Consider the following 16,725-nt stretch of genomic DNA (forward strand, 5'->3'; position numbering starts at 1 on the left):
ATTGTGCTAAACCTGTTGTCGTTTTGGAAGGCATACACGTTTTAGGAGGCATATAACACCGGGGGAAGAGGTTGGTGGGTAGCTTAAATTAACAGAGAGGTATTTTCATGTCGGCCGAGTATTTTATAATCTTCCGGTATAAGTTTTCAGTTATAAAATATATGAGCAAAATTTAACGGCCCCTAGCCTTTTCTGTATTGACCTCGTAGCCCTCGAACAAACAAATTGTCAATACCAGGGACCGCGGGTATTCTAAAAGTATGACCTTCTCTCAGAGTGAAAAAATGAATACATTTTCTGAAAACGACCATTTTTCTTCGGAAACAAAATTTCGAGATCATATATATATATTGCTTGACATAAAAAGATTGCTTTAAAAACCAAATTTAAATTCGTTTAAAACAGTATCTCAGTTGCTTCAATAAAAAGAGATGTTCTTGGTTCAAGGGCGGCTGCATCCATCTGCATATTAATTTTAAAATTAAAAATGGTTTCTTTGTAGAAGTGCCAACATCACCTCACGTACTCCGGATAGAACGTAAAACTAGGCATTGACAGGGGAAACGAAATGTCAGCTTATACTGTAGACTGAAAGCAACACAGAGAGTAGAAGATTAAATACTGGTCCCAAGGGAAACAGCTTTGTTTTCCAAGAAACTCGAACCTTGTTTGTCGGTTCAGTTCTTTTCTAATTCTTACCTTAAAACACTTCAATCTTGCCGGATACACTTCTGAAAAGGGTTATCGTGTATTGCTCTTTTGTGGCATTTCAAAGTACTCGCGACACTTGAGTAGCTTGGAGTGTCGCAAGGTAAATAATTTGAAACGTTTTCCCAAACCTTACTCAAATGGGTGCCCATTCTGGTTAGCTGAGGTCACGTATTAGAGGCGAGAAGTATCAATCTTTTGTTAAATAAAGGTCTAAAATCACGTTTTGTTTTTGGCCAGGGGCCCTTTTCTCGAAGTTTTCGCCGGAAAGCCGTAGCAAAATCTCAAACCTTGCGATTGCAGAGCTGTTTTATTCACATATTCTTTATATAAACAGAGGTTCCATTCCCTACAAGAAGTTTCGGGCGTATACACCTCTCTGTCTTTAAATACCGATGCACTAAAAATGGCTTTTCGGGCCCAAAAAGTTTCCGGGGCTTTGGAGAAACAGGCCCCAGGTCTGAACTGGACGCTTTTCCCAAACGTTTACTCAAATGTATCGAGAACATACACGTAATAGACCATGCTCGTATTCTCGGTATTGAGCTAGCTTGCAATGGAGGCTCATGCCGAGGAATATCATTAAAAAGAGATGGAGTTCATTTGTATTTGAAAAGACCCCGCAATTTCCTCAGTTGCAAGCTAGTTCCAGTCCAATACTGAGAATACCAAATATGGTATATTTGTAGAGACAAGTCTTTTTAACAGATCTGAAAAAGAGAAAATTTTTTTTGGACGAGGTTTGAGTTTTTCTGATCGGAAATCATATATTTGTTCTGAAAAGGGGAGAGGGTTTCTGTTAAGAAATTCGCAGGATTGCAATTCGGCTCTTACGTACGTTCCACTTGCACCCTATATTTTTCATTTGCTTTATTAAGGGCCCATTAACCGATCTTTTCGAGCCGTTGCTAAGGAAAATTTATTCTCATATAACCTCATCATTTTTAGTTAGTTCAGAGTTATTTCATGGGTTTTAACTTTTTCACGATCAGTGACACTAGTCATGACGTCATCAGGCCACGCCCATGGTCATGTGACTAATACAGAAAATGCAAAGGCTCCCAGACAAATTACTTTATCGGGATTTTTTTCATTGATTTAATATTTTAATTTAAATCCTCATTACGCTATGCATCGATTTTGTTTCATTTCTAAAAGGTCAGATTTTGAAAGCATTTCAAAATATTGAAAAATTCGTAATTCTCTGAAAAAAGCATGATTTCGAAAAAGGAATGCATAGCTATGTTTCCAACATTGGCTTTAATCAAAATTCGTCGAAAAAGGCTGGATTTCATGAAAAACTGCGTTTCCTTTAGCATTTAAAGAAACCGGAAGTGCGCCCGATAGATATTGGAAGTTACCCTATCAGCGCGTGCGCAATTTACACTACCAGCGCACTTCGGTAAGATCATACAAAGCCACACGGAGTTAGTTTTTCTCTTTCTGTTGCTCTTGTTTATCTGTCTTTCCCTTATTTTGTCTTTGCTTGTACTTTTGTTTTGCTTTGTATTTTGTGAAACACAAAGAAAAACTTCTAAAATGTAAGCGAATGTGCAAGTTTTTGAGTTGTTATTATTTTCCGCGCTCAGGCTGACGTAAGTAACCGGAAGTGAAATTTCACCTCCTTAGCAACGCGCGCGAGCGCGCGCATGAATCGGTTAATGGGCCCTTAATGTAATCAACAGAAGGAGTCGTGTATCTTTAATTATGTACCACAGTTCTTTCCATTAATTTACAAATGGAACTATATTTGATGACAGTTTTTTTGTAGGCGCCGTCCACACAACGAAAGAGAAATTTGAAAGCGCAACATCACCGACAATTTTGAATTGTGTTTGATGAAGAATCATTTGATTATCGTGACGTCACCGTTTTCTAAAAAGCTCAAAATGTTGAAAATATTTTTCCGTGGCTGATGTACACTAAAACACACAGCTGGCGTTTTCTAATTGCTCCGGTTGAAGAGTGTTCTCGAAAAGTTCCATTTTCGTTGAAATTTCTCCTGATTAATGTGGACGGTAGGCCTTACGGTAGAAATAAAGCTGCGTTTTCAAATTTTTCCGGCGTAATGTGGAAAAGGCCTTAGATACTAAATAAATAAATAAATAAATAAATAAATAACCAACTTTATTTATCGAGGGTAACACAGAACAGTAATCACTGAAAGACCAGTGGCCCTCATATGAATATTTTCAGAATAAAAAGATGACATGTTAAAAATTAATGATGTAGAAAGATTCTCAAATATGCAACGATAATATAAAAAACTAAGACACGAGACACACTAAAATATTAAAAAGCAAAGCATTGGATCAAGACTAACAATTAAAACAAGAAGTTGATAAACGAGCTACTGTTCAAAGTTCTGACAGATGCAAATTTAAATAATGGTCAGCAAAATTAAAAATTTATCATTAACCAACACACTCAAGGGAATGTATCGGAGCCAAAAGCCAAAAAGCCTCCTCTCATTTTTTTTCAACAGAACCAAGTTTTCTTAAACAAAGCAATAAATACAGCCATTGCGCCAGAGGCAAGCAGCAACTTATTGAGCCCAACAGCACTCGCGCCATTCGGATTCGTCTCGTACATTTCCACCATTGTTCCTTCAATTCGCATCTCGAGTTGCGAACAGTTCGTTCCGACCACAATCGAAGTATTATATCGAGCGCGACTTATCACCTCGAAATCCTGATCCTTAACATCTTCCAGAGAAACTGCATTGTTCATTCCAGAAAGATTCACAGTTTTTCCACTTTCCTTGTAATGAATCGTTGTGTTCAGTTCAGTGAGGTCGTCGTCAATTCCATCTCGCAGCGTTTGGTTTGTCGCTGAATTCCCCAGACACCGCTCTCCTTCCAAGTCCATTAGTTTCTCCTCCTTTTTGGAAAGCCTCACAGCTCTGTTCTTTGGAATGGAGACGTAATTACGATACATCGGGTATCCCTGTCGGTACACCGGTGCACTGCCAAGCACATACCTGTACACCAAGTAACCGGCGACAACTTTCTTCAACGTACTTGAACGCGAACCTATTTTAGTTTGGCGGACAATGACAGGTGAGCGGACTGTGTTGGGTTCGATGGGTGTGTATTTGGTGATCTTGGGCTTAGAGCTTGAGCCTTTCGAGCTGGACCTTGATCGACTGGATGAACCAGATGTCCTGGAAGTTGAGCGTCTTCTTGATCCTGATGAACTGGACCTCGAACGGCGTTTCGTGGCAGCTTCGGATAACTCTACCATCAAAAGAGCAATGGAAAATAAAAGTAGCGCTGTGGTGATTCGCATCGTATCTATGCCTGCTCCCTTTGATTCGGTGCTGTGTTGATAAATAACCGAAGTGAAAATTGTGTCAGATGCAACACATTTAGCTCACTTATATAGCCATCAATGAATAATAAATTTGACTCACTAGTCTGCACCTGTAAGCGGCAAGACAGGATGCATTTTAAATGCGCTAAAATTGTTAAAACAATTTTTTTCCTCTGCCCAAAGTCCCAATTAAGTACCTTAAAACGCAGCGAGAATAGATATGATACGATAAAATAAGAACTTTATTAACGTGTCAAAGTTGCTAGCATACAATGTATACTAACTGGGGACACCTGACTACGATTAAAGAAATGTAAGTGTTTTAAAATATATATATAAAACAAACAGTGAGTCATGCAGTAAGATCAAGTGTTAGTTGTTACATAAAGAACAGTCTCTACAAGTACTGTCCAGCAGGCTAGTGAAATCAACCAATTTGATGCGCTTTTTCAAAGTGCGCGATGATTCAGAAGATCGAATAGATTTGTCGAGTTTGGACCAAATGACAGGGCCTAAATAAATCAGGCTATGTTTGCCATGAGCAACAGTCCGAAATCTGGGTATGGTGAAATCAGAATTTTTAAGGTGATATTGAGAATTGGTAACAACAAATAATCCCGCAATGTAAGGAGGCGCCAAACCATTTTTGACTTTATACATTATGGTTGCAATGGCTTGCAATCGCCGCGTATGAAGTGTTGGTAGTTTCGCTCTTTGCAAGAGTCCCTCATAAGTCGAGTTATTGTCACAATAAACAGCTCGTAGTGCTCGTTCCTGAATTCGTTCTAGTTTTCTGGCATCAGAAGAGCGACAAAAATGCCAGACAGTCTGACAGTACGTGAGATGACGTGGTATAGCAAATGTGTAAACTGTGTAAACTTCCCTTATTGGAATGGCAGAAAGATGGAAACAGGCTGTTGATAACAGGAACGTTGTCGGAGTCTTGTCCACTGATATGTCAAAGGCATTTCATTCGCTGAACGCTACCCTACTGATCAACAAACTGAGTGTATACGGTTTCTCTAACAACTCAATAGCCCTAATGCGATCATATTTCACAAATAGGAAAAACAGGTTAGGATCAGTCAAGAAACAACAAGTGATTGGTACGCTACCGCAAGAGGATGTCCCCAGGGATCGGCCTTCGGGCCTCTTCTTTGGAATGCTTTCCAAAGCGATCTACACATCTCCACTGATGAAAACAGGTTATTTATGTATGCAGATGACCACCAACTGTTTTCAGTGGCGAAGACAACTAACAGGACAGCAGATAAACCTCTGACTATCAAACTCAGTGCTTTTTTTAAAGGATGGAATGGCTGCAGTTCACAAAAAATTCAAATTAATCGCTCATTTCGAATTCGAATTCATAAAAAGTTTGACATTAACTCCCACGATCTTGTAATTTTTGAATAAAGGCTGGTGACATTCAAAAGTACTTGATGAATTATAGTCAGCATGGTTTATTCCAATGGTAACTAGCTAAGTACTAGTTTCATTCCAAGTTTCATTCGACCGGTCACGGAAGCGTGCCTACAAAAAATCATTTTAGCAAAGAAAGCTACATCTTCAGATACGATACTGACTAGATATTTTTTGTCTTGACATACATGTAATCTAAGAATTTTGGGTAATAACCAACGACATTTCGATTGCGCTTCGGTGTTTATGAAGTTCAATATTCGAAATATAATCCGGTAGATCACAAATTTACCTTCTTGACACTAAAATTAATTGTTGAAATATCCACCCAATTTTCCCCACAAATAATATCACCAGAATCGGCTTAACCATTCGCTTCAAATTGTACTTTAAGTGCTTTCCTTCGTATCCGAGAGTTTTGGTGACCGGATAAATCCGGGCGAGTTAATTTGGCATAAATTTTACCTGTAATTTTTGATTTTAATAATTTTGACAGAAGACATATAATAGTATTAGACCTGATTGTAATTCGGGTTAGGTCATCACGATTAGCATTTTTGGAAAGCCAGACGCATAATAAAAAATTATTTAAAGTAAATAAAATTTCGGCATAAAAACCTGTAAGAATTTTTTTTCTGTTTAAATTCTTTTATGTTCCCATAGGAGAGAATTGCCATTGACCTGCTATAATGCTGGCCAAATAGATCAATCTAGTCGTATGGTTATCTGCTGCGGATCAACAACCCACAACGAGCGTTCCGTCAATTTATCTTGCACTATAATGGTCACGAAGTAACCAAAAATCAAGCTAAAGGCATATCTTAAGTCTGCATACGAGCCAAATCAATAGATCATTTTCGTATTCTCGGTATTGGACTGGAATTAGCTTGCAACCGAGGCTAATGCGGGGAGTCTCTTCAAATGCAAATAGAAATTATCGCTTTTTAATGATATTCCCCCACAGGAGTCTGCACTGCAAGCTAGTTCCAGTCCAATACCGAGAATACAAACATCTCTAGTAAAATCCGCTTTCAGTAGTATGCAGCAACCCAGGATGATTTCTACTCCCCTGTGGATGGGTTGCTAGGCCTGGGTTACTCCTCAGCATTACATTTATCGGTACCCATTTATACGCTTGGATGGAGGGAGGCACTGTTAGAGTAAAGTGTTTTGCCCAAGAACACAACATAATGTCCCCTGCCAGGGTTCGAACCCCGACCGTTTGATCCAGAGGTGAGGACACCAACGACCAGGTTAGTGCGCTCTGTGTCAGAACTGTTATATCCAAGCACATTGCCCGGTTCCTTGGAAAATACGTTGACTGAGTTTTTTCACTTTCAAGGAATTTACGGCGTATAAGTCGAAATATTGAAGTGTTTGAAGAATTTCAATTTTTGTCAAGTACAGTCTTCGTTTGGAACCATCTCGGCCACGAAGTTAACATTTTAAGACAACTGTTTTAGTTGCGGGCAACTACAAAGCTTTTCTTATTTTTTCGAGCATCCAAATTTTCCAACTAGACAATCCGAATTAGCACACGCCGTCTGCACACACGCAAGAGATTGAGTTGAGTGATTACAACTGGAGTGAAAGTGCAGATGTAATTTTAATCTGTTTACCCTGTTAAGATTTGTATCTTGATAAAAATGTGCGCTAAAGGAGTTTTCCGCTTGAAAACAGAGTAGTGGTAATGGTAAAAGAGGTAAATTAAGGTAATTTTCCCTGTTATCAAAAAAATTGTAGAAGGGTTTAAGTGCTGTGTAATCGTGTGTTGCCATAAGAAAAATCAAGTAATTCAAAGCATTTTTAAACTGTTCTTAGTTAAAGAAAAAAAGCTCAATGAACGCCACTTCAATGGCTTGAAAACGTATTTTATTAGTTTATAATAAAGATTCAACAATAATTCCATTCTTTTGTTGGTTTCTTTATTGCTATTAGCGGGCACTACGTGATCTGTCTCGTAAGGCCATGAGTGCAACACCGAAAACGCTTAGGGCTGTCATGGCGGCCATGGTGGCAACAAGTGGCATGTTCACTTCAACTGAAAGAGAAGAGAAAACCTTCCTTTTAACCCTTTATGTGTTGCTTTTTGCACTCTTCAGATATTTTGTTAGAATACCAGGTCTCTAATGAATCATTTCTAAATAGGCCCTTTGCACGATCTGGTCACATGGTACAAAATCACACATGCTGGTAAGCAAGTTGCGCAGTGGGACTTCCAAAACAAAGGCAGTTCCAGGCTGACTGGTACGAGTTGCATTGTTTTGGAAGTCCCACTGCGTAACTTGCTCACCAGCATGTGTGATTTTGTACCATGTGACCGGATCGTGCAAAGGGCCTATTGATTGCAGCCTTAAGATTGATAGAGTTTAAAATAAGAGTAACGAGTTCCCATAGGAGGCACTCGGAGTATACAGAAATAAAGATGGCGTAATAAATATTGTACAATAGCGTCGTTTACAAAATGTTAAAAAGAGAATAAGGTCATCTCTGAAAGAGTACTGGTTTTGGTCTACATCTAATTAATTTCAGATTTGGTCCCAATTTTAATTCAATTTAAAAAGCGCTAAGCCACGAGATTTGTCGTGATTGGGTACATTACCAAAAGCTTTCTTACCCGATGTTTCCGATTTTTTGGCAGTCAGATTTTTATCGTTCTCTTCATCTTCGTTGGTATAATCCCGGGCTATAGGTCCTTGTCCAAGCGAATACACCTTGTGGTCTCTAATGTCGCGTCTTCGTCGGTCATTCGACTGGCAGCCCCTGGCACACCTGGATTGAGTGTCAGATGCATTGCAGACAACCACGTGGCAGTGAATGAAGATGAATGGCTGCTTAGTGAACTCGAAGGCTTCCAAAGTGAAGCGGAAGGAACCTTTTGGGGATGGCAGTAGTTTTACTGTGTCATCAACAGCGCACCTTTAGAGAGTTGAAATAAATGGAAATTTGTTTAATTGGATGATTTACCCAGAGGTTCAATAAACAGCTAGTGCTTAAAATGGGTCAAAATCAATCGTGTGGAGTTTATTCTGATTGAGAGAACAATTCATCTAAGGAGTTATTTCTTTCATCCTCAACTTTTTGCCTGTTGCTCAAGTGTGGAAGATAAATATTCAAACAATATAGGTCCCAGTTTTGGAAGATTGCATTCTTGAATTGTGTGAAGTGAAATGGAATGGCGAGAGGCTAATTCGTTTGCAAAACGAATTACTTGTTTGTCGAGATCACGGGTGATCGTGAAACATGAATGGAAATTCTTTGAATTATTTGTTTTCTTTTTCAAGAAACTTTGATGTAATTCTTATATATTTTTCTCAAGCTCATTACGAATTCATCAATTTTAACCAAAGGAAATTTGGATATCTGATCTTAATTAGTATAAATCTTATTACATTTCTCCGTTTACTCTTTAGTTTCAGTTTGGATTGAGAAGATATGCCAAACACTCAAGACAGTGTTTGACCAAATTTCCAAACACCTGAATGTTCATATAAAATATAACGCTACGTTTCGCATTTTCCATTTTCCTCAGTGTTTGGGAATGTGGTCAAAGACGGTCTTTCGTATTTGATATCAAGTAATGGGAAATAGGAAAGACGGGCGCCATCATCATTGTCTCACCCGTCTCCAATAATTTGATGCCTCTTGGGGTTATTGTCATCAGCCGTTGGGGTAGCGAAGCAGTCTTCAGCCATGATTGACAGTCTGTTGTCATTACTGTCAACTTTGCCTTGTAAGAACATCTGTTGGCGGAGTTTCAAGGACACAGGGAAATCCTTTGCCTGGTATGATTTGACAAATCTGAAAAGAAACGTCCCAAAAAAATAAGGAATTAATTGGAAGTAATGAGTTACCTTTAAATGTATATAAAAGATTAGTTGTATGAATGGAAAAAATGGGACGTAAATGGCAGATAAAGTTGTCGAACTTTGATGACTATGGTTGAAAAAAATACATTTAATTTTAATTTATTTTGTTGTTTAGTAGTGCTAATTTTCTCTGATCGCATTGTAAATAATTAAAAAACAGCAAAAGTAACGTATATTTTTGCGATTTATTTCCAACTCTCTATTAGAAGCATTAACACGAAAGTGAATATAGGTAAGAATGAAAGATGCGAATGCAGCCATAACACTAGTGGAAAAATGACCTTAAAAAGTTTCAAGCTCTGAACGGGATTCGAACCTACGACCTCTGAGTTACCGATGCAATGCTGTACCAACTGAACCATCAAAGGCACATGAGAGCGGTCGTGTGTGAGCTCGGCCCTATATGTTCAGTGGACGTAATACTCGGCTCAAGCATATGAATTCCATGGTAATAGATGTCCAACAGTAGCAATTAAATGAAAGAATGAAAGATGCGAATGCAGCCATAACACTACTGGAAAAATGACCTGAAAAAATTTCTGTTGGACATCTATTACCATGGAATTCATATGCTTGAGCCGAGTATTACGTCCACTGAACATATAGGGCCGAACTCACACACGACCGCTCTCATGTAGCTTTAATAGTTCAGTTGGTAGAGCATTGCACCGGTAACGCAAAGGTCGTGGGTTCGAATCCCGTTCAGAGCCTGAAATTTTTCAAGTCATTTTTCCAGCAGTGTTATGGCTGCATTCGCATCTTTCATTCTTTCATTTAATCAGTTGCTACTGTTGGACATCTATTACCATGAATATAGGTAACTTGAACGAACCAAACAAAGCCGGATAAATTAATCTTATTGACCTGTGAATAGTCAGATTGTTTTTGTACTTTTCAAATCATGCGTTCAAAGCACTGAAATAAAGCGTTAAAGCAGTAAATTATAAAAAAGTAGAAATAATTAAGAGTTATAATAGATAAATGCTCAATTGTAGCTGGTGCCCAATTTGCTATACCTGTTACTGTGGTATAATTCCAAGAGGACAGTGAAGTTTCCAGTTCCCTTTTCTGAGAATACCAGTTTTCTATTTTTTGGTTTTAATCCCACTGCTGTGGCCTCTCCGTACTTGGAATAATAACAACTGAAAGGAATCTCGATCTCTCGGACGCGTGTTACGATATCCGTGTTTTTCAATGGAATCTCCAGAACTTTATTGCTGTACACCATAGCAGACTTTGTGTATCTGCGTGTACTGTTGCATCCGGTCAGCGGTGTTTGGAGACTGAAATGGGTGAGAGTTTCTGTCGCTCTGCAGCTCGGATCCAGGAGACGAATGTGCTCGGGGTCCAATCCTTTGAGAATGGGTTTGGGAATTGTTATGGACATCTCGTTTTGAAAACAGTTGACAGTGACTCCTTGAGCTATAAAATAAGAAATAAAGAAATTCGCAGTGTCAAATGAGGCCTGATAATCTGACAAGAAAAACAAAAACATAACAAGGTAGAACGCTTTGAAATAAGGTAATTATAGGAGTTCCCGTTAATGAGGACAATGCTTTTACGAGAAAGCTGTGTTCTTCTGTGTACCTTCACAAGTATGTTGATCCCCGGCGAGTGATAGTTCGGCGTCAGGGCATGAACATTCATAGCTTCCAACTGTGTTTGTACAGTCATGCGAACATCCGCCATTCTTGACTGTGCATTCGTCAATGTCTGCCGAGAAAATTATTAATTAGATAGTTGAAGTTCCTTGAAGAAAAAAAAAATCATCCTGGCTAAAAAAGTGAAATTCAAAAAAGTTTATTCAACATACTATATTTCTCCACGTACAAGACCGAACATATGTCTGTTCCGCCTCAATGTGAGCAAGTTGTTTTAAATCCGGCAATGTTTTGAAAGTACAAAAAAATAACCACTCCTTTTTTCTAGCAGTTGTGTATAGGAGTTATGAATCAACATTTCTATATTGTCGATGTTGAATGCGGCAAATTGATAATTGATAGTTGATTGAAAATATAGAAAAGTTATGGAGAAAAATGAGTAGTGCTGAAAACAAAATGAGGCAAAAAATTTCCGAAGAATAGAATCTAATATTAAACAAAATACGAACAAACTGTCACCTTTGCTACAGTCTGGTCCATTGAATCCGCGTTGGCATATACACCGATAACTTCCTGGATTGTTAACGCATTTAGCTCCATTTAAGCAAGGTTTAGAAGTGGAACATTCATCGATGTCTGAATAAATTAATTTGCAAAGAGTAAATGTTTACATATACATCTATTTTCAAAGCAAAATGATTTTTTTTAAAGTTTGTTTGTTTTGATAGATACCTTTCTGGCAATTTTTTCCTGTATAACCTGTTTTGCAGGAACATCTATAACTTCCTGGAAGGTTTTCACAAATTGCTCCATTCTGACAAGGTTTCTTGGTTTTGCATTCATTGATATCTGTAGAAAGACAGATTTTTTAAAAATAAGTTTCTAGCAATATTCTATAAATTTAAATGTAATTCCTGCAGTAAGTCGTTTGTTGTCTTAGCTGATTATAGTGAAAGGTTTTTTCTATCGTTAGCAGCATTATGTTACTGGCTGAGTGATCTGGTAACGGATGGAAAGAAGAATTGAATTTTTTCGTTGTAATATGTCATTTGAATAAAATGATGGCAAAAAATTATTCACCATAGTATCTTACATGCATTAAGTAAGTATTGCATAAGAGAACTTACTCAAAACAATGGTATCTCATCTAGTTATATAGCAGTTGATGATATGTCTCATTAAGATCTAAATTTTCTCACCAGTGTTGCACGTTTTTCCTGAAAATCCGGATGGGCAGTTACAGCGATAAGTTCCAGGTTTGTTCAAACAAGTCGCTCCGTTTTGGCAAGGGTTGGAAGTCGAACATTCATCAACGTCTGTAACAGATGATAAGTAATCTCTCAATAATACTCTTGTACTTGTACTTGTCAGAGTTCCTAATAATACGACTGAGCATTTTACGCACCCTTCTGACAGTCCTTTCCAGTATAACCTGTTGTACAGGTACATTCATAACTTCCAGGAACGTTTTCACAAGTTCCTTCATTTTGGCAAGGTTTGGAAGTTTGGCATTCGTTGATATCTGTAAACAGGTACGACATATAAATATGGATATTGTTTTTATTTATTTTCTTTGCCGTTACAATATTGTATAGTTCCACATGCAAAACCACGGATACTTTTAAACGTCAGACTAAGAGGCTTATTGTGAAAAAAAAAAAAAAAAACAAGAATAGCAACAACAACAAGAAACAGAGGTTTCTCCTTTCTCAGAGTCAGGGTACTGTTCAATATTGTTTTACAGGGAGGTACGACACGTGCACTTTGAGTACGAGATATTTAACTTAAACATTGAGAACCAGCATTCCAACATTTTCATATGATATCATAACAAAATAGAAAATATAAAAATGTTGAAATGGTAGTTCTCAGTGTTTAAGGTAAGTGTTCATACCATTGGCACAGTTTTCCCCTGTGAATCTGGGTTGGCATGCACAGCGGTAACTTCCTGGAGTGTTAACGCATTTAGCTTCGTTTTGGCAATTCAAGGATTGGATGTTAAATATTCATCAACGTCTACAACAAAAAAAGTGATCATAATATTTCACTGTATTGGTATACCTTATCATGATATAAATGCATACGTATATACGCACCCTTTTGGCAGTTTCTTCCGGTATAACCTGTTTGACAGGAACATTTGTAACTTCCTGGAAGGTTTTTACAAGTTCCTCCATTCTGACAAGGTTTCTTTGTTTCGCATTCGTTAATATCTATAAAACAGCATATTTTGTTGTTATGATTTGCAAAATAATTGGACTATAGCTTGTTTTTACTAACAAATGCTCTGCACAACGAGTAGCCATTCTTGTAATATTGACGGACTTCTGAAGGGAGATGATTGTAATTCACCACTTGTTACAAAATAACAAATAAATAAAATGTCCTTGCTTTCAAGAAACGTTTTCCTCCAAGAAAACCGTTCGGTAAGAAAAGAAATTAAGGGTATATTTAGATGTATCGCCGTATGTATTTTTATTGTCTCATCATGAAGAGTCAAAATCAAGAATAATAATAATAAACAAGAAAATCAAGATGTGCATAGGGGGAAAATATAAAGAAATAAAAACTCCATGTGGGTTTATGCCTGATTTTACCATGTTATTCTAGTAAGGACTTTATTTGCCTAACATGGTTTGGTTTCACCTCAGGCTAGTACACTAGAAAAAGTTTTAAACTGGAATTCATGTTCTTAAAAGAATTAATCAGGGGATTTGGGATTTGGTTACCATTTCCACAATGTACTCCGTTATATCCTGATGGGCATTCACAGCGATAACTTCCATGGGAGTTGTGACACGTGGCTCCATTTAAGCAAGGATTGACAGTCAAGCACTCATCAACATCTAAAAGCATGTATGAAAAACAAGAATTTAATTAAAAAGTAATATTTTAACCACTCAGAGTGGGTTTCTTGAATAGTTAGTTTAAACTGGTCAGTCACTGTAATTGCTCTCAAAAAATTAAAAAAAAATTAAAACATGCCCGTTAAAATTTCAAGATATTAGACCAGTGAGAGGTAATGCCAAATTGTTACAAGGTGAAGTTTACGAAAAGTCGCCAATTTTTGAGTTTAATAGTTTAACTGATAAAAAAATCAACTTTCTTGCAGTAACTTCCATTCCTTTTTGCAGTTAGGTTTTCCCAGCTATCTGTTTGAGTAATTTAAAACCATTTTTGGCTGCAATAACTTTAAAAAACTTATAAAATCCAAGATATTGAATCCAAGATAGCAGTTCGTGAATGATGGCTTCATTTGTGGCGTCACATGAAAACAGATGCATAAAAATTCTGGTCTGCATAAGGTTAAACGGGGCATCTTCAAACACAGAAAAGTAAAAAAAAAATAGTAAAAAATGTAAGTAGTTTTCAAACTGAAAGACGTAGTAATAGCAGAAGGCTAAATTTTTATGGTGAAAATTCATATTTTCGTACGCATTCATCATCAAATCTGCATGACGTTGGATATCCCCAAAAGTTTAGAAGTACTCCAGGCTTCCAATTCTGGCTGTGCGTTCTCTAAGAAATATTGATTATCAGCTGCGCTTTAAAAATAAAAATAAGCTTACCTGCCTTTTTCGCAGTTTTTCCCTGTATGCCCTTGTGGACATGTACAGCTGTAACTTCCAGGTTTGTTGACACATGTAGCTCCGTTTAAGCAAGGTTTAGAAGTCAAGCATTCATCAACATCTATAAAAGACAATGATTAAATACATGTAATGTAGGTTGGGTGTTTGAAATTAATCTAGACACCGATTAATGTAATGGTTTTCCTCTCCGTGCCTTTGTCCAATTTTCTTTTTTCCTTAGCTACCCAAGGTAGATCGTCTACTGAATTGAGAGATAAAGAAATCACTGGCAAGTAACTAGTAGCTGAATGAGATAGAATGTTTGAAAACTTCGTATGTTTGAAGTGCGAAATACTTCGACAAGACAAATTGATGGTGATGCATGTTTGTTTCTCATTTGGGCTAAAAATCAGCCTGAGAGGACATCGTTACAAAGAGCTGTTGTATTTCAGTAAAATTTTCAAAGTATATTTTTGGCAATCCTTTGACAGTTGACTGCATGTTTTAGTTCACTGTTGATAGAGGAAAGTGCTTTACCTTTGCCGCAGTTTTTTCCTTGGTATCCAGGCTTACATAGGCAGCGGTAATCCCCAGGAATGTTTTCACACTTTGCACCATTTTGGCAAGGCTTGGATATCAGACATTCATCGATGTCTATAAAGAGAGCAGAATATTATACTAATATTCAGAATATTGTACTAACATCATACTGGTATCGCAGGGTGTTTTGAGAGTGTTCAAAACGAACTGATACGAACCTGTTTGATAGTTTTCTCCAGTGTAACCGGAAGCACAGGAGCATTTGTAGCTACCAGCAAGGTTTTGACAAGTTCCTCCATTTTGACAAGGTTTCGAAGTTTGGCATTCGTTGATATCTGCAAACAAAATACCACATATTTAGTGGGACTTTATATCCTTAATTAAAGATTTTTGCAAGCAATATTTTATAGTTTCAAAAGCAAAAGCTCTGATTCCAAGATTCCTTAATCGTCACCTCGAGATGCTTTTGGTGGAAAAAAGTTTTTTTTTTCTCTTCTAGTTACTTATCTTAATGTTTCCGTTATGATTTGCACAATAACTAAACAAAGGGCATTTTTTTTAGTAATAAATGTTCCATTCAACGCCTAGCTATTCTTAAAATGTTGGCCGATTTCTCAAGGGTGGCGGAATGCAATAGGTCATTTGTTCTATGTAGCAGATATTTATCTTTTTTTCAATTATCCCCTCGTCTAGTTAAGTTCTATTTATATACCCTTACGTTAGAAAATATATTATGGGTATATTAACAGGCATTGCTAGTCAAGGCGGCGGAGAAACTAAATTGAGATAAAAAAAAAAAAAAAGAGGAGTAACATGAATGGGAGAACCACTGATGGAAAATGGAACTAGATTTACGTGAAGAGTGCAGAAAGTATGAGAAACAAAAATACAAGGTGTGTTCACCCTTGAGCCTATTTTATCATCCTACTGTAGCAGCGATCGTGGTGTGGAGAGACGTTCTCTTCACAGTTAGTAAGTATATTTGGTAAAACAAGCCATTTATTATCAATTCAGGAATTTGGTTACCATTTCCACAGTGTTTTCCTTTATATCCGGACGGGCATTCACAGCTATACGTTCCATGGGAGTTGTGACACGTGGCTCCATTTAAGCAAGGATCGACAGTCACACACTCATCAATGTCTAAAAACAGGATAATAAGCAAGAATTTAATTAAAATCTAACATTTTAATCATTCAGTTGGTTTTTTGAATGGAGATTGTTAGGCCCAGTCCAAACGCCACTCCACTCATGTGCCGAACCAAACTTGATTAAGTTCGACTTTAGAGCGACTTTGGAGCGACGGCTGGTTCAGACGGCGTACTTGCGTCGAATTTAATTCGGGAAGCCGTTGGTAACAATTTTCGACGAGAAATTATGCGTTCTGAATTCCAGCACTCTGTCCAAATAGAAAAGCTGTGACTAACATTTCGCTGTTATCATGCAAATTCAAACTCAAGGTTCAGTGTTTGTATTTAGACAGGTTTTCTCCCGGTCAAATCGACTTGTTAAAGGGAAATCTAATAAGCTGGGCTATTATCACGAAGAAAAAGCAAAAAATGAATTTGCGCTAAAGAAACTCGCTTATACAGTCCCGTTTCTCATAAATCGGAAATATACTGGTATTTTGTTGTCTTCATTTTTAGCGACGGCTTTGAGCTTCATGCATGACTGGACACGCCACTTAATTTTGAACCAATTACG

General features: G+C 37.5%; 2 protein-coding genes across 2 annotated transcripts; both read right to left on the reverse strand.

The window, feature by feature from the left end:
- Nucleotides 1-2,383: 2,383 nt before the first annotated feature.
- Nucleotides 2,384-5,043, reverse strand: LOC149114985 (uncharacterized). The gene has a single exon (XM_089284649.1). It carries the CDS (start codon nt 3,994-3,996, stop codon nt 3,187-3,189), a length of 810 nt encoding a protein of 269 aa, XP_089140775.1. The 5' UTR covers nt 3,997-5,043; the 3' UTR covers nt 2,384-3,186.
- Nucleotides 5,044-7,297: 2,254 nt separating this feature from the next.
- On the reverse strand, nt 7,298-16,142 carry LOC149114986 (uncharacterized). Its single transcript, XM_089284680.1, has 13 exons — nt 16,048-16,142; nt 15,240-15,356; nt 15,019-15,109; nt 13,642-13,758; nt 12,318-12,434; nt 12,112-12,228; nt 11,645-11,761; nt 11,432-11,548; nt 10,899-11,024; nt 10,328-10,733; nt 9,064-9,243; nt 8,060-8,361; nt 7,298-7,483 (listed from the first exon to the last, which is right to left on the reverse strand). Exons 1-13 carry the CDS (start codon nt 16,126-16,128, stop codon nt 7,377-7,379), a joined length of 1,995 nt encoding a protein of 664 aa, XP_089140806.1. The 5' UTR covers nt 16,129-16,142; the 3' UTR covers nt 7,298-7,376.
- Nucleotides 16,143-16,725: the final 583 nt, after the last annotated feature.

The sequence above is a fragment of the Orbicella faveolata genome, unplaced genomic scaffold (genome assembly GCF_042242905.1).
Source record: "Orbicella faveolata isolate gen_17 unplaced genomic scaffold, um_ofav_v1 contig_13, whole genome shotgun sequence".
NCBI lineage: Eukaryota > Metazoa > Cnidaria > Anthozoa > Scleractinia > Merulinidae > Orbicella > Orbicella faveolata.